This window comes from Gobius niger (assembly GCF_951799975.1).
Source record: "Gobius niger genome assembly, chromosome: 3".
NCBI lineage: Eukaryota > Metazoa > Chordata > Actinopteri > Gobiiformes > Gobiidae > Gobius > Gobius niger.
The window spans coordinates 42,828,985-42,847,784 of NC_136854.1; the positions used below are offsets into that span (position 1 = coordinate 42,828,985).

Here is an 18,800-nt window from a genome sequence, read left to right on the forward strand (position 1 = left end):
TAAAGAGGAACATAATGTGAAGGTTGCCATAGAAGAGCAGCGCGAGTGCTGCTTGTAATGAACCTCGCCTCAGTCGGCCTCTTTTTCTTAAATAACGCCCTCTCCCTAGCAGCGCAGCCTTTAGCGCAAAACCTGCGGCACATGCAAGATCACGCGTGCACCACGTTGCGTTTAGAGCTGCGCACGGACTGCGCCAGTCACAAGATCTGGCCCAGTAACTTTTTAGGGAAAAAATAAGAACTTATTTCTTAAAGTAAGACATTTTTTACTTGCTTAGAATCCACTTTTTGCAGTGTAGTGTTTCCTTCCCACCACCGCCTGCAGAGGGCGCTCCAGGCCAATTCTTAATCCGGACCAACCCAGTCTCTTCCTCCTTACTGGATTGTCTTCACACTGACATCATTTCAGATTCTAAACCTTCAAATATCACCCAAAATATTGTCTTCCACGGCCTCCATTTTGATCCAGCTCATTGTAACTGCGATTTCTAAGTGTGGTTGTGTCTGTGTGTTGCAGGATTGTGGAGTACACGCTGGATTTGCAGAACGTCAACTTCACCGCCATCAGGACAGTGCGGGTACTGCGGCCTCTGAAAGCCATCAACAGAGTCCCAAGTGAGTCCATCATTCTGCTCCTCTGTGCTTTTACGGCCCAGACACCTTCACCAAACTCAGACCAACCTTGTCCTTGCTCCCCCTGCTGGCAAATAACCCGTGTAAATCAGAGAGGTTTGACAAACGACCTTTACAGACCCATTTAGAATATCATTTAGACGAGCTGGTGCTTGTGGTTTCAAGGAGACTTGTCACGTAAGAGCTATTCTTTTATGGACATTGTTCCCTCGTCAAAAACTGACCGGGAGGATATTTTTTCACATTTTTGTTGAATTTTTGTCACATTTTTGTCACATTTTTTATTGAATTTTTGTTGAATTTTTGTCGAATTTTTGTTGAATTTTTGTTGAATTTTTGTTGAATTTTTGTTGAATTTTTGTCACATTTTGGTTGATTTTTTGTTGCATTTTTGTCGCATTTTTGGTTGAATTTTTGTCACATTTTTGTTGATTTTTTGTAGCATTTTTGTTGCATTTTTGTAGAATTTTTGTTGCATTTTTGTTGCATTTTTGGTTGAATTTTTGTCACATTTTTGTTGATTTTTTGTAGAATTTTTGTTGATTTTTTGTTGAATTTTTGTCACTTTTGTGTTGAATTTTTGTCACATTTTTGTTGAATTTTTGTCACATTTTTGTTAAATTTTTGTCACATTTTGGTTGAATTTTTGTCACATTTTTGTTGATTTTTTGTAGCATTTTTGTTGCATTTTTGTAGAATTTTTGTTGCATTTTTGTTGCATTTTTGGTTGAATTTTTGTCACATTTTTGTTGATTTTTTGTAGAATTTTTGTTGATTTTTTGTTGAATTTTTGTCACATTTTTGTTGAATTTTTGTCACATTTTTGTTGAATTTTTGTTGCATTTTTCTCACTTTTTTGTAGAATTTTTGTCACATTTTTGGGGAGGATTTTTTCTTTTCTTTAAAGGGACTATACGGAGTTTAAAAATGTTAAAATTATATCTTTCCCTCCCCCTACATGTTCCAGCCATGTCCTAATGTGTAAAATGAGCTCAGACCACTCAAAAAGTTATTAATTCAGGTCCGAAGTCCCTCTTCCACGTTTTCCCTATTTAAATATGGTTACGTGAAGTGTTCCACTACAAAGTATAATTACACAAAATTAAACAATGTGGATTTTCTAAGCGGATAAAAGGGGGGACTATATTGTAAGGCGTAATAATACCAGGAGTACTTCGACGCCCGCACAGTAAAGTGAAGATATTACACAATGGAGATCATTTTTTTCACTCAAACTCGGCTGTAAATACTGTTTAAAGTGGCGCTAGCCCACTGTTAGCCCGTTAGCTTCTTCTTCGTGATTCTATTAGTGTGTTTTCGTGGCTTCGGTTCGGTGGCAGTCAAGTTGCAATTGTGGTTTTCTGGCCAGAGACACCAGTGGGAGATGAATCATCCCATTAACACTTGTATTACCCCCACAGGGACTACGGAAGGTAAACAAGTTACTTAGTGCTGCTTTAAATGATGAAAACGCAACAAAAATGTAACGGAAAAGCAGCAAAAATGCAATGATAGTTTTTTCTTTGAACCTCTTACCACCCGCCTGAACCATTCTGTCCTCGTTTGGCTGTGTGACATCTCATTTGAAAGCTAAGACCCACAAAACGGATCTTTTTCCTCACGTTGTTGCTGTGTTGTGGCACCTTTTGTAGGCTTTATTTTTTTTTTATCACATTTTTGTTGAATTTTTGTCACTTTTTGGTTGAATTTTTGTCACATTTTTGTAGATTTTTTGTCACTTTTTTGTTGATTTTTTGTCACATTTTTGTTGATTTTTTGTCACATTTTTGTCACATTTTTGTCGCATTTTTGTTGAATTTTTGTTGAATTTTTGTTGAATTTTTGTTGAATTTTTGTTGAATTTTTGTTGAATTTTTGTTGAATTTTTGTTGAATTTTTGTCACGTTTTTGTTGAATTTTTGTCACTTTTTTGTTGAATTTTTGTCACTTTTTTGTTGAATTTTTGTCACTTTTTTGTTGAATTTTTGTCATTTTTTGTTGAATTTTTGTCACATTTTTGTTGAATTTTTGTCACTTTTTGGTTGAATTTTTGTCACTTTTCTGTTGAATTTTTGTCACTTTTTGGTTTAATTTTTGTCACTTTTCTGTTGAATTTTTTTCACTTTTTGGTTGAATTTTTGTCACTTTTTTGTTGAATTTTTGTCACTTTTTTGTTGAATTTTTGTCATTTTTTGTTGAATTTTTGTCACATTTTTGTTGAATTTTTGTCACTTTTTGGTTGAATTTTTGTCACTTTTCTGTTGAATTTTTGTCACTTTTTGGTTGAATTTTTGTCACTTTTCTGTTGAATTTTTGTCACTTTTTTGTTGAATTTTTGTCACTTTTTTGTTTAATTTTTGTAACTTTTTTGTTGAATTTTTGTCACTTTTTTGTTGAATTTTTGTCACTTTTTTGTTGAATTTTTGTCACTTTTTTGTTGAATTTTTGTCACTTTTTTGTTGATTTTTTGTCACATTTTTGTTGAATTTTTGTCATTTTTTGTTGCATTTTTATCACTTTTTTGTTGAATTTTTGTCACATTTTTGTTGAATTTTTGTCATTTTTTGGTTGAATTTTTGTCACTTTTTGGGTGAATTTTAGTCACTTTTTGGGTGAATTTTTTTCACTTTTTGGGTGAATTTTTGTCACTTTTTTGTTGAATTTTTGTCACTTTTTTGTTGAATTTTTGTCACTTTTTTGTTGAATTTTTGTCACTTTTTTGATGGATTTTTTTCACTTTTTTGTTGAATTTTTGTCACTTTTTTGTTGAATTTTTGTCACTTTTTTGTTGATTTTTTGTCACATTTTTGTTGAATTTTTGTCATTTTTTGTTGCATTTTTGTCACTTTTTTGTTGAATTTTTGTCACATTTTTGTTGAATTTTTGTCATTTTTTGTTGCATTTTTATTTTTGTTGAATTTTTGTCACATTTTGGTTGAATTTTTGTCATTTTTTGTTGCATTTTTGTCACTTTTTTGTTGAATTTTTGTCACATTTTTGTTGAATTTTTGTCATTTTTTGTTGCATTTTTATTTTTGTTGAATTTTTGTCACATTTTGGTTGAATTTTTGTCACATTTTGGTTGAATTTTTGTCACTTTTTGGGTGAATTTTTGTCACTTTTTGGGTGAATTTTTGTCACTTTTTGGGTGAATTTTTGTCACTTTTTTGTTGAATTTTTGTCACTTTTTTGTTGAATTTTTGTCACATTTTTGTTGAATTTTTGTCATTTTTTGTTGAATTTTTGTCACTTTTTTGTTGAATTTTTGTCACATTTTTGTTGAATTTTTGTCACTTTTTGGTTGAATTTTTGTCACATTTTTGTTGAATTTTTGTCATTTTTTTTTTTAATTTTTGTCACTTTTTTGTTGAATTTTTGTCACTTTTTTGTTGAATTTTTGTCACATTTATTCAATTTTTGTCACATTTTTGTTGCGTTTACATCCTTGTGTTCTTCTCATTTTTTTGTGGCTGTTTTGGTGCTTTTTTCCCCAAGAAGCTTTTTGATTAGGGTAAAGCCAAACTGGAGAAAATGGGATCCGTTCAGGTGGGAGTTAAGAGGTTAAATAGTGATGGCACTATGGAAAAAGATCTGTTTACATCAGTTTGTTGGTAACTGTAACTTGGTGACTGTACCCGTTTCCCTTTTCCGGGTCTTTCCGGTTCCTCTCCGTATCAGCTCGTTCCTGTGGGCTCTGATCCGACTGGCCCAGCCTGTTTTGGAGCCGGAGCCGCAGACAGACGGAGACGCTGTGGTGTGAGAGCGGAGCATATGAAGCCGCTATCGGAGAAAACAAAGTGTGAAACTGAACGGGAACTGGCTGCGACAGAACAACAGACTGAGCTCGGAAACATATTATCTCTCAGCGCGCCGTGGGAAAAACACACGAACTCCGGGATTCAAACGGGAGCGCGCGGCGAGAGTTATATCGATCAACAACCGCGGCCGCTCGAAAAGGAGTGGGCTCTCAAATTATAGCTTCATTTTCAATCAGCGTTCTTATTGAATACAGAACATAAGCACTGACATCCTCCTTTGCTAAACTTCATTTTGCACCTTTCAATAATCAGTCTTTTGAATCTGTTCCTAAATAGTTTATTTTAGGGCTGTGCCATTAATCGAAATTCGATTACGATTTCCATTACAACAGTAAACGATTACAAAATTAGCATAATCGCAAAAAATCGATTAAAATATTTTTTTTCAATATTTTTTTTTTTTTTTTTGTTCGTTTTTTTTTTTTCAGATTAATTTTTTTGCTGGATTTTTGTCACTTTTTTGCTGGATTTTTGTCACTTTTTTGCTGGATTTTTGTCTTTTTTTGCTGGATTTTTGTCTTTTTTTGCTGGATTTTTGTCACTTTTTTGATGGATTTTTGTCATTTTTTTGATGGATTTTTGTCACTTTTTTGCTGGATTTTTGTCTTTTTTTTGCTGGATTTTTGTCGTTTTTTTGATGGATTTTTGTCGTTGTTTTGATGGATTTTTGTCATTTTTTTGATGGATTTTTGTCATTTTTTTGATGGATTTTTGTCTTTTTTTGCTGGATTTTTGTCACTTTTTTGCTGAATTTTTGTCACTTTTTTGCTGGATTTTTGTCACTTTTTTGCTGGATTTTTGTCTTTTTTTGCTGGATTTTTGTCTTTTTTTGCTGGATTTTTGTCTTTTTTTGCTGGATTTTTGTCATTTTTTGAGGGATTTTTGTCACTTTTTTGATGGATTTTTGTCACTTTTTTGATGGATTTTTGTCACTTTTTTGATGGATTTTTGTCACTTTTTTGCTGGATTTTTGTCTTTTTTTGCTGGATTTTTGTCACTTTTTTGCTGGATTTTTGTCACTTTTTTGATGGATTTTTGTCACTTTTTTGATGGATTTTTGTCACTTTTTTGATGAATTTTTGTCTTTTTTTTGCTGGATTTTTGTTACTTTTTTGATGGATTTTTGTCACTTTTTTGATGGATTTTTGTCACTTTTTTGATGGATTTTTTTAAAGGCAACAAATAATCGTTTGAATAATCGTGATTTCAATTATGACAAAAATAATCGTGATTATTATTTTTTCAATAATCGAGCAGCCGTAGTTTATTTCTTGGACATTCTTCGAGCTGCTCATCCAAGATTCACCCACTTTGGCGAAACCTTACCTTGCACCAGAGCTTCATTTGTATAATTTATTTGAGCTGAAACAACCTTTGGGTCATTCTGCCAAAACGGTGCCTTTTGTGTCCCTATTACATAACATTATTTAGATTTTTGTGTGTGTAATATTTAATAGTTTTGAAGCAATTTCAACAATATTACCAAAAAATAGAGAATCCAAAAATCAAATGTTCATAAAAATGTGTTTTTGGCCTGTCCCCGCCTGTGATTTTTCATCTTTAATAAGGTATAAAATGTGTAAAATGTAGCTAAAACTACATACGTATATATATTTGCACTTTATTTTTTGACAAGAACTCAATGTAACAAATAATGAGTTTTACTTTGGGTTTGAGTCTCCACCTTTTTCTAAAGCTCTGGGTTTTTACATTTCCATCATCTGAGCAGGTCTGACTCTGCTCATCTGTGTCACATCTTATTAAAAAAAATATATATATATGATAATATTGCTACCACTACTTCCCTCTTAGTATTTTCCTTTTTGTTGAAATCATACTAATGAATTCTTATTTACAATACTGGAATATAGACAGTATTATAGTTTTTCACTGAGTCTAGAGGCGTCTCTGACATGAGAGAGAAGTGATGCCAAATCTGTGACAGATTCTGACAAATAATCCGATACTACAGCACAAAAACAAGACTCTCTCCTGCACTGGGCTCATTTATGTATTTTTGCCTCGTGTGGCAAAAAACACGAGCAGCGCGGCTCATTTCATCAAAGTAAAACTTCTCTCGTTCTTAGCGCTTCAGTCGGGGGTCTATTGTCTTTATTTCATCAGAAATACAAAAATAATATCGGTTTAGGCCCCGCTCTGTTCCAGTCACTTACGTGAGCAGATCCGCGGTTCGCGTTTCCTCGTCTTTTTCTCATTTTGTTGCGGTGCTAATGTTGAAGTGACTTCGATGGAATAGCCGTGCAGAAGTCACCATTGAAGTGCGTGTATCTGCTGCTGTAAATGTGCTGTCCTGAGTCTGCAGCAGCTCCGGGCTGCAGGACGAGCGCCGAGAGAAAGGCAGCGAGCTGGAGCCGCAGAGTCAAGGCAATTTGAGCTTATAATTATCGGCTTATCGGGGATGCCGTCAAAAATGCCGATATTTATCGCCGGCCGATATTATCGTGCATCCGGAGACTTCATTACAGACGACACTCCCTAAATCAGAGTCTGTGCTGGGTTTAACCAGAGCGAAATGTTGTCAGTGCTGCAGCGTGGAGTCTGCAGTGTTTACAAGATACAGGCTAATGTTGCTAATATTGCTAACTAGCCGCTAAAACTTCTGCCGATTCTTACGTCGCTTTCTGCCCAGGGGCTTTGCTATCGTTGAGCAGTACCCAGCAGCATAGTTCAGCTGTAGACCAGTGGTTCCCAACCCATTCCAAAAACTATGGCCACTACAAATGAGTAAAAGAATGAATGCAAAAAAAAATGTCAAACAAACTGCAATTGGAGTGTTTGATGCACCCGTACTCCTGTCTTATAAACTACTACGACAATATTTTCGCTAAACTCGGGGAACAGGATTCAAGAGACAGTGGAATAATTATGGATAAATATTAGGGGTTCAGTTCTAACGCTTTGGTTCACGGTGCAGGACCCGTGGTTTGGTGCATCACGGTAGTTTACAATCCAAAAAATAATGAGTAGGTTTTGAAATGAAATAGCCTAATTATCGTTGTTAGACAGTATTTATAACCTTACAATAAAATTGGCAATGCTTTCCAAGCTGCTTTAGAATAAAATGTACCTCTGGGCTCAATACGTGAAAGCGAAATAGAAAACAAATGGTCCAGCAGCAAAGTAAAAAAAAAGATAAAAAGAAAAAAAACTACGCAGTGCAGGCCATGCGCTCGTTAAGTGGTAGTTTCATTTTCGCTTTTACTCACACGGAGGATAAATCAGTCGGAGCAGCGCGTGTGATTAGAGGCTCGTGGTTGAGCAGGTTTTGGGCACGCACACGCACACACATATACACACACACACGCGCGCACACACGCACACATAGCCCTGTTTGGATGCGCACGCACACACATACATACACACAGGCACGAACACACACACACGCGCGCACACACACATCGCCCTGTTTGGATGCGCGCACACGCACGGCAGTCAGATCTCATGCACTCGCGTTTTTGTGACAGCGGGTTGTCCTCGGACAGCAGCACCGCGGTCCATATGGACCCGTGGTCAATGCACGCGGCCGGTGGGACTCGTCACGTGGGGGCCGGCCGCGGATGTAATAACACCAACCACGCACACACTCAGTACTGTCGCCAGGCTTCCTGGTGTTCCCAAACGGTCTCCCATCCCAGTTCTAACCAGGCACTTTCCTGCTTAGCTTCAAAGTCGGTATGGGAAATAAACATGGCGGCGGCCATTGAGATAGCGTTTTCTATAATAGATTAGGATGTTGCAACTTTATATTGTTTGCTATAATATAATTTAAAATAGACGGTACATCTGCACATGTTTAAGCTTCCAGAGGTTTCCAATCAGCCAAACATTTGCTGAGCTTCTACATTTGAAATTACAGACTTAGACAATTAGTTTTTTTGTAATTAATTCCATTTTGGTTCAGCATCAGTGATGTTTCAGGAGTCAGGACCAGTTTCTGTCTGTGAGCATTAAATACATAAATGAATGTGGAGACTCGGACACTTTTCCAGACTCTGGAGTGTCAGAGCTCAGTGAGATTCACCTCATGTGACCGATAGGCTGAAACAACTAATCGATTAATCGACAACTAATCGATTATTGAAATAGTTGTCAACTATTTTAGTAATCGATTAATCGTTTTCTAGTAAACACAGACTTAAAAAGAGCAAAAATTACATGAACATTTTTTATTTTTGATGGAAACCTACTTTGTTTTTCAAGTTAGTCTGTAGAGTTTTGTACATTGAAAATTTCATAGATATCTGTCTGTGTCTCATCCAAGTAATAAAGCAGAACTGGCACTACAAAAACACTTTACAACAGTTTAAGTTTACTCCATCAACATGTCCTCAAGAGATGCCACTTTAGCTTCATATGATCAAAAATAAATGAAAAAATTACAAAAAATACAATTTTCATACACCTAGTGACCGACAGTTAGAGAACTGATGGGGCTTTTTACTGTCAATGTTGCTGTAATTATTTGCAGTGTTTTTATACATTTCCATATTCTCTATTTCTAATGTAACTATGGATCACATTCATTGACCTGATAATGTCGCTCTGAGAGAGAGACGGAGAGAAAAGGCTCCTCACTTTACTGTTGTGACGCTTTTAAACACTAATACGATGTGTTCGCTTTGCAAAGTCCTAAAGGTAAATATGGTAAAGGTGCTTTTTGTCTTTCTGCTGCTGCTGTAACTTTTCCAGCACATGTTTAGCTGAACAAGTGAAGTTTCTCCCTCGTGTTCTGAGTCTCCACCTGTTTCAGAAGCTCCTCTCTCTCAGTCTTTAGTCTGTGTCTCTGTTGAAAAAAGTTGATAATTCGTCTGCAGAAGCGCCGCATCTCCCTCCCCCTGTCCGAGACGCCTGCCCTAGACCTTTCTGACAGATATTACACTTTTATGTTTATGTAAGAAATGCTACTAAATCCCGAACTTGATCTTTATCCAACATCATTAAATCTAAATCCTAACACCAAACGTTGAGGATCCAATGTCCCCAAAACTCTGGCTTCTTTCCACTAAACTAACGAGCGCTTTGAGACGAGCCGCTGCCCCTCGAACATAAACAAATTAAATCTATAATTAAAGCAAACCCCCAATTAAGAAGAACCGACGCGCTCCGAAACAAACTAATTGAAAATGAAATGAAAAGGCGCTTCCTCGAGTCCGCTCTCTCTCCCCCGCGGGCTCGGCTTTCATCCGCGCTTCTATCCATCATCGTAATGGCGTCCTCGTGTGAAACGCTCCGCTCTTCCTCGCGCTCTCCACTTCATCCATCCTTATTCCCGTTGTGTCTCGAGCGGCGGCGAGGCCCCTTTAGCGTTCGCTTTATTTCATTACGAGTCGGCCGGTAGCTATAACTCCCGTCTGTCCGTCTCCCGATTGTACACGCAAAGCACTTCCTGATTCATCGCCGGGCGCTCGATCCACTCGGCGAGCGGCGGCGAAGGGATCGACCTGTGTGCATCCATTTTGAAGTCATGGCTGATTTTCCATCACAGAAAAGGGTTTTGACGGTTTGAGAGAGGCGGGAAAAGAGGATCACGGACTCTGCCCCGGGTCGAGGAGAGGTTTTTTCTTTTAACCTCTTACCACCCGCCTGAACCAAATGCATTCTGTCCTCGCTTGGCTGTGTAACATCTCATTTGAAAGCTAAGACCCACAAAACTGATCTTTTTCCTCACGTTGTTGCTGTGTTGTGTCACCTTTTATTTTTTTTTAAATCACTTTTTTGTTGAATTTTTGTCACATTTTTGTTGAATTTTTGTCACATTTTTGTTGAATTTTTGTCACATTTTTGTTGATTTTTTCACCTTTTTTTGTAGAATTTTTGTCACTTTTTTGTTGAATTTTTGTCACATTTTTGTTGAATTTTTGTCACATTTTTGTTGAATTTTTGTCACATTTTTGTTGAATTTTTGTCACATTTTTGTTGATTTTTTGTCACATTTTTGTTGAATTTTTGTCGCATTTTTGTTGATTTTTTGTCACATTTTTGTTGATTTTTTTCACCTTTTTTTGTAGAATTTTTGTCACTTTTTTGTTGAATTTTTGTCACATTTTTGTTGATTTTTTGTCACATTTTTGTTGATTTTTTGTCACTTTTTGGTTGAATTTTTGTCACTTTAGTTGAATTTTTGTCACATTTTTGTTGAATTTTTGTCACATTTTTGTTGAATTTACATCCTTGTTTTCTTCTCGTTTTTTGTCGCTGTTTTGGTGCTTTTTGATTAGGGTAAAGCCAAACTGGAGAAAATGGGATCCGTTCAGGTGAGAGTTAAGAGGTTAAATAGTGATGGCACTATGGAAAAAGATCTGTTTACATCAGTTTGTTGGTCTTGGCTCTCAAATGAGACTGGTTTATAGGCTCCAGTCGAGAAGCTTTAAGATTCGGGTAAAGCTGAACTGGAGAAAATGTGCTCGGTTAAGGCGGGGGGTAAGAGCTTAAGAGGAATCTAAATAAATGTCCTTTTTCTGTCTCTGTGATATAAGAATCCATCCGTTTCAAAATGGATGTGTGCATCCATTTTGAAGTCATGAACCGGCTGATTTAGGAAAGCGGTTTTTAGAAAATGACCAGAGTGGAAGGAAACATTGAGGACTGAAGTTGACGACGGGGTGCGAAGGTTTCACTGCTGTTCTCGTTTAAGAGTTTTCCGTCACAGAAAAGGGTTTTGACGGTTTGAGAGAGGCGGGAAAAGAGGATCACGGACTCTGCCCCGGGTCGAGGAGAGGTTTTTTCTTTTAACCTCTTACCACCCGCCTGAACCAAATGCATTCTGTCCTCGCTTGGCTGTGTAACATCTCATTTGAAAGCTAAGACCCACAAAACTGATCTTTTTCCTCACGTTGTTGCTGTGTTGTGTCACCTTTTTTTTTTTTTTAAATCACTTTTTTGTTGAATTTTTGTCACATTTTTGTTGAATTTTTGTCACATTTTTGTTGAATTTTTGTCACATTTTTGTTGATTTTTTCACCTTTTTTTGTAGAATTTTTGGCACTTTTTTGTTGATTTTTTGTCACTTTTTGGGTGATTTTTTGTCACTTTAGTTGAATTTTTGTCACATTTTTGTTGAATTTTTGTCACATTTTTGTTGATTTTTTGTTGAATTTTTGTTGAATTCTTGTCACATTTTTGTTGATTTTTTGTCACATTTTTGTTGATTTTTTGTCACTTTAGTTGAATTTTTGTCACATTTTTGTTGAATTTTTGTCACATTTTTGTTGATTTTTTGTCACATTTTTGTTAATTTTTTGTCACATTTTTGTTGATTTTTTGTCACTTTTTGGGTGATTTTTTGTCACTTTAGTTGAATTTTTGTCACATTTTTGTTGAATTTTTGTCACATTTTTGTTGATTTTTTGTCACATTTTTGTTGATTTTTTCACCTTTTTTTGTAGAATTTTTGTCACTTTTTTGTTGAATTTTTGTTGAATTTTTGTTGAATTCTTGTCACATTTTTGTTGATTTTTTGTCACATTTTTGTTGATTTTTTGTCACTTTTTGGTTGAATTTTTGTCACTTTAGTTGAATTTTTGTCACATTTTTGTTGAATTTTTGTCACATTTTTGTTGATTTTTTGTCACATTTTTGTTAATTTTTTGTCACATTTTTGTTGATTTTTTGTCACATTTTTGTTGATTTTTTTCACCTTTTTTTGTAGAATTTTTGTCACTTTTTTGTTGAATTTTTGTCACATTTTTGTTTCATTTTTGTCACATTTTTGTTGATTTTTTGTCACATTTTTGTTGATTTTTTGTCACATTTTTGTTGATTTTTTGTCACTTTAGTTGAATTTTTGTCACATTTTTGTTGAATTTTTGTCACATTTTTGTTGAATTTACATCCTTGTTTTCTTCTCATTTTTTGTGGCTGTTTTGGTGCTTTTTGATTAGGGTAAAGCCAAACTGGAGAAAATGGGATCCGTTCAGGTGGGAGTTAAGAGGTTAAATAGTGATGGCAAGGAAAAAGATCTGTTTACATCAGTTTGTTGGTCTTGGCTCTCAAATGAGACTGGTTTATAGGCTCCAGTCGAGAAGCTTTAAGATTCGGGTAAAGCTGAACTGGAGAAAAAATGTGCTCGGTTAAGGCGGGGGGTAAGAGCTTAAGAGGAATCTAAATAAATGTCCTTTTTCTGTCTCTGTGATATAAGAATCCATCCGTTTCAAAATGGATGTGTGCATCCATTTTGAAGTCATGGCTGATTTAGGAAAGCGTTTTTTAGAAAATGACCAGAGTGGAAGGAAAACATTGAGGACTGAAGTTGACGACGGGGTGCGAAGGTTTCACTGCTGTTCTCATTTAAGAGTTTTCCATCACAGAAAAGGGTTTTGACGGTTTGAGAGAGGCGGGAACGAGGATCATGGACTCTGCCCCGGGTCGAGGAGAGGTTTCCGTCGACTCTTTGGTGATTTTTGTGATGTTTAAGTGCTGATTGCGGCAATAAATATGAGGAATAACATCCGATCAAAGGTGCAGGAGTTGATGTCTGTTGAAATCTGTCTCAAGATGTTCTCTCTCGGTTAAGGCGGGGGTAAGAGGTTAAGAGAAAACTAAATACATTTCCTTTTTCTTTCTTGTGATAAAAAAAATCCACCTTCCCGTTTGAAAGTTCAGCCGACTCTTCTTTCTCTCACTATACGGATCGGGGACAGGTTTGGGTGGTTTTAAGATGTTTGGATGCAGATTTTTAAAGGAATAGGCCACCGTTTTTACATACTGAGATATGTTCTTACCTAACCTTAGCCGAGTTAATATATCCCCGTCTGGTCTTTGTCCGTGCGCTCTGTCACGCAAACGGAGCACATACGCAGCCTCTCCCAAGTCACGCAGCTTCTACTGACGGAAGTGAGCGGGGGAGTCTTTAGGAGTTACTGCGCGGACGCTGTGCTCCTCGTATCATTACGCCTCACAATATAGTCCCCCTTTTTATCTGCTTATAAAATCCACATGTTACATTTCTGTGTAAATATACTTCGCATGAAAACACTTCACGTAACTTTATTTAAATAGGGAACACGTGGAAGAGCTTGGTAGCTTCTATCGTGAGCTTTTTTGGAGCTATATGACATGTGGGAGAGGCTGCGTATGTGCTCCGTTTGTGTGACAGAGCGCACGGACAAAGACCAGACGGGGATATGTTAACTCGACTAAGGTTAGGTAAGAACATATCTCAGTATGTAAAAATGGTGGCCTATTCCTTTAAGGTGGCACTGGAATGTCTCAGCTCTGGACAAAATGCTCAATATTTAATGAGTCCTCTGAGTAGAGACAACATCAGACTCATCTGCTGATGGGACACGGCCCAGGCTGGACAATAGACAAGAGCGAAAGTCAGGGGTCTCATTTATAAAACTGTAGTAATAATAATAATGCATCGGTTTTATATAGTGCTTTTCTGGACACTCAAAGACGCTTTACATTGCATTATTCATTCACTCCATACTTAGTGGTGGTAAGCTGCTATTGTAGCCACAGCTGCCCTGGGGTAGACTGACTGTTAGCGCTCGTGCTTCACAGCTAGAAGGTCCGGGTTCGATTCCCACCAGGGACGGGGCCTTTCTGTGTGGAGTTCACATGTTCTCCCCGTGTCTGCGTAGGTTTCCTCCGGGTACTCCGGTTTCCACTACCACTAAAAACATGTGCAATAGGTGAACCAAGTTGTTTTTGGCAGATGTATAGGGTTCCATAATACAAAGAGTCTTCTGGAAGATCACTGCTCTTTCTTCTACATTTTCCTCTCTGGACTTTCGGACACCAGGACAAAACGGCGCGACCTCTGCACGGCGACGAAACCGAAACGTCCTCGACACTGAAACGACCCAGAGGAAGCGACGCGTCTCGTACGGTTTTGTAATCCCCGACCACGGCTTAAACGCCACGACGGCATCAGAGCGGCCTATTTCCACTCGAGGATGGAATAAATTGCCTGGATAATTGACAATGCAGATTTAAACCAGTGGGAGTCACAGCAATTATGTTCTAAAGGATGCAAAACAACATTAAGCTGAAGCGGCACCGCGGGCCGAGAGGAGTGTTGAGGGCACTTAAGGCTTCAAATCGCTGCCTGTTTGGAGAATTTCACGCAAAGAAAAGAAGAAGAAAAAAAGAAACACCAGGCATATTATACTCCACTGCGAAAAGAGCATCTTCGAGTGACAATTCCGAACAATAATGGCGTGGAAATGGTTTTGAAATGAGACGGATGATTGTTCGGATTGGACAAAAGAGCTGACTTGGTTCACTTCCACTGCAGTTTAAGAGTTTAGTGTCAGAAAAGAGGCTGTTATTATCGCAACGACTTGACTTGATAGAACATTGTGGGAATAAAAGTTTCATGTGTGCAGTTAGTACCAGTCAAAACTTTGGAAAAGCTTTTTGATGTGTTGATTTTGTACATTGTAAATCAGGGGATCCTCAGACTTTTTCCTATTGCCTATGGATATTACCAGTTTTACCACTAGTTTTACCAGTTGTATTTTTTTTCATAAACATGGAAGACGTTTTGGCTTTAGCTTTGAATTTTAACCCCTTCACTCCTGCCTGAACCGAGCACAGTTTCTCCAGTTTGGCTTTACCCCAATCCAAAAGCTTCTGGGGAAAAAAGGTGTGAAAATAGCGACAGAACTGAGACGAAAACAATGATGGAAATGTGACAAAAAAGTGAGAAAAATGTGACAAAAAATAACAAAAAAATGACAAAAAAATGGCAAAAAATGTGACAAAAATGTGACAAAAAAATACAAAAAAATTGACAAAAAATGGACAAAAAATTGACAAAAAAAATTTACAAAAAATTTACAAAAAATTTACAAAAAATTTACAAAAAATTTACAAAAAATTTACAAAAAGACAAAAAATGACAAAAAATAACAAAAAAAAATGACAAAAAAAAATGACAAAAATGTGACAAAAAATAACAAAAAAAATGACAAAAATGTGACAAAAAAAGACAAAAAAAAATGACAAAAAATTGACAAAAAAATTGACAAAAAATTGACAAAAAATGTGACAAAAAATGTGACAAGAAAATGACAAAAAATGACAAAAAATGTGACAAAAAATAACAAAAAAATGACAAAAAATGTGACAAAAAAATAACAAAAAAGACAAAAAAATTACAAAAAAAATTGATTTAAAAAAATAAAAAAAAAGTTACATAATGAGTTGAACCCCCCCCCCCCAAAAGATGGAAAAAAATCTGATGACATGAGGAAAAAGATCATTTCGATGAGTTTTGTAGGCCTTAGCTTTCAAATGAGGCGTTACACTGGCCTACAGGATTTGGGTAAAGCTGAACTGGAGTAAATGCTCTGGGTTCAGGCGGGAGTTAAGAGGTTAAAGTAGAAAGTTTTTCAGAAGCAGGTGTTTTAATTCTGTTTTGAAATGTGTCTTGTATAAGCCCACGAGAGCTGAGCACTTCTGTGAAAGACACGATAATAAGAATAAATCAAATCAAATCAATCCGTTCAGTGTCCTAGCTTAGCAATAGCATGAAGGCCGTGAATCTGCGGTCCTGGATCTGCAGCGGCTCCATCTGCAGGTTCACCGCTGTGCTGTGATAAACCCTCGAAGCGCGGAACAATCTCTCTCTGAATGTGGAGAAGACAAAGGAGATTGTTGTGGACTTTCGAAGAGCACAGGTCCAGCTCCTCTGACAATCAACGGTGCTGCAGTGGAGAGGGTGACCAGCACTACGTTCCTGGGTGTGCAGATCACAGAGAACCTCTCCTGGACCATGAACACGACATCACTGGTCAAGAAAAGTAATCAGCGTCTCTACTTTCTCCGCAAGTTAAGAAGAGCCAGAGTCCCAGCCTCCGTTATGTCCAACTTCTACAGAGGGACTATAGAGAGCACCCTGACCAGCTCCATCACTGTGTGGTTCTTCTACAGAGGGACTATAGAGCATCCTGACCAGCTCCATCACTGTGTGGTTCTTCTACAGAGGGACTATAGAGAGCACCCTGACCAGCTCCATCACTGTGTGGTTCTTCTACAGAGGGACTATAGAGAGCACCCTGACCAGCTCCATCACTGTGAGGTTCTTCTACAGAGGGACTATAGAGAGCACCCTGACCAGCTCCATCACTGTGAGGTTCTTCTACAGAGGGACTATAGAGAGCACCCTGACCAGCTCCATCACTGTGAGGTTCTTCTACAGAGGGACTATAGAGAGCACCCTGACCAGCTCCATCACTGTGAGGTTCTTCTACAGAGGGACTATAGAGAGCACCCTGACCAGCTCCATCACTGTGAGGTTCTTCTACAGAGGGACTATAGAGAGCATCCTGACCATCACTGTGAGGTTCTTCTACAGAGGGACTATAGAGAGCACCCTGACCAGCTCCATCACTGTGTGGTTCTTCTACAGAGGGACTGTAGAGAGGACCCTACGCACCCATCACACAGTCTCTTCAAGGCAATGCCATCAGGGAGGAGACTGCGGAATCTACGGGCCAGTTCCAGTCGACTGAAGAACCGTTTCATACACAAGGCCATCGGGAAGCTGAACTCCCTTCATTTAAGTTGCCCCCTAGTGGCTGGAATGAGTACACTGGTTATTTTATGGGCTAGAGACTTCCAGATTCTTCAAAATGGCCGCTTTTTTTTGACATTTTCTCAACGAGCTTCACGATGTCGTCACAGAAATGGTTTTGACTTCACAGACCATTGAACCGTTTTAGGGACAAGGACCTCATGAAGCTCATTTACATATCACATCGGCGGCACCGAAAATACGCACAGTGTCTAATGGTAAATCACGACCATAAAACGGCAACGGATGATCTTAGGTTCGCAGTTTAGCACCTGGCTTAGTAAATCAGGCCCTTACTTTGTTTGGAATTGTCTTTAAGAGGCGACTGAAGCCATCTGCTGCGTCTGTGGCGAAACCCATCAGTCACTCCCCCAGAGCAAGACTAATCGGAGAAATGGGTTTTGGGAAAAGTGTCAAAGCTGCATCTCGATACGACGATATCTCCAAAACAGCAGGCGCCGGTTCAAGTGTTTTACCACAAAAAAGGCTTTATTTCAGAGCAGCCATTTGCTTAGCCACATCAAACACACTGAAGGTGGAATCAGTGCAAGTGCATTTCAAGTGCTGACCAGAGGTTTATGCTCTGATCTCTCTGTCCGGGCCCCGGGACTGTGAGACGGCCAGAGGGAAGGGTTTCAGGAAAGGGTGGGAGCTGTCAGAGCGGATATTCCAGCTCTGTTCCTGAGGCGGGTGGAATAAATCTGCTCAAGAGGAGGAAGAGGAGCGTCGAGGATCTTCTCTGAGCAGGTTAAAGAATGTCTAAATATAAAACTGTTGAAGATATTGTTAAAGAAGGGGTATTCTGCTTTTTTCAGTCCCATAGCACCAGTCTATATCACACTACAATGATGACAAACCTTCTGTTGGTCTGTAAATGCAGTAAATCAGAATAACTGCCTTGTATAAAATGTCTCTCTCAAAATGGCTGTAGTGAATGTCTTGAAATAGGCCTCTGTCTCTTTAAGAACCTCTGAGCCTTTAGACACGCCCCCTCCACACGCTGTCTGTGGCATCAGTGGGGAGGGGGTTCTGCTGAGGAGCAGTGGTTGGTTACTCGGCTGGTGACCAAAGCTCGGAGGCGTCTCCAGGAGGTGGGGGCGTTCCTAGGAGGACTCAGGCAAACCTATCCCTAAAATGGCCGTCATCAGAGTTTTTACAGATTACTCAGAAATACGTGAATGTGCCAAGGCAACACTTCAGGCATGTTTTTAATGAGGGAGTGACATAATAACATGATGGAAAGCTTGTTGTTTAATGCCTGTAGAGAAAAGAGCCTGTGGTTCTGTAAAAAAGTGGCAAAAAACAAGAGAAGTCTTATCAGGACTTTGAAAGAGGGGGTGGGAATTAGGTAAGCATTAAACAACGAGGAGCCGTGCATTAGACAGTTTTATACCAGGGTCTGGGTGAATACTGGATTCTGATTGGCTGGTGCATTATTCAGGTATAATCGCACACGTAGTCCGGTAGTTAAATCACTGGGATGTCACTCCCCTGTGGCGTCGCCATAGCAACGCATGACACAGCTGAATCAGATAAAGGCGTAATTAGTGACTGACAGGAACGTATGAGATGGATTTTGTTTAATTTCAACGTTTTTGGCCAAAACAAAATGTTTGCTAAATGTTTGTAGAGGAGAGTGAGCAGCTAGGTTAGCTACTGTTAATAACATATGAGCTTTACATTTCTATTGAAAACGGTTAAGGCTATTCATCATTTTCAGGCGTACATAAAATGATCCTGCATTGAAGCATCTTTGTCTGGATTAGTAAAGTCAAACATAAAAGTTTGAGTTGGGGGGGCCCAGGT

General features: G+C 38.2%; 1 protein-coding gene across 1 annotated transcript in view; it reads left to right on the top strand.

The window, feature by feature from the left end:
* Positions 1-18,800, top strand: part of LOC306961110 (voltage-dependent T-type calcium channel subunit alpha-1I-like) — a gene marked incomplete at its 3' end in the record, with an annotated part of 413,594 nt that overhangs the window by 75,289 nt on the left and 319,505 nt on the right. The window contains exon 3 of the mRNA XM_079553726.1: positions 517-614. Within this exon, the coding sequence (XP_079409852.1) occupies positions 517-614 (98 nt within the window). The remainder of the gene's footprint in view (positions 1-516; positions 615-18,800) is intronic.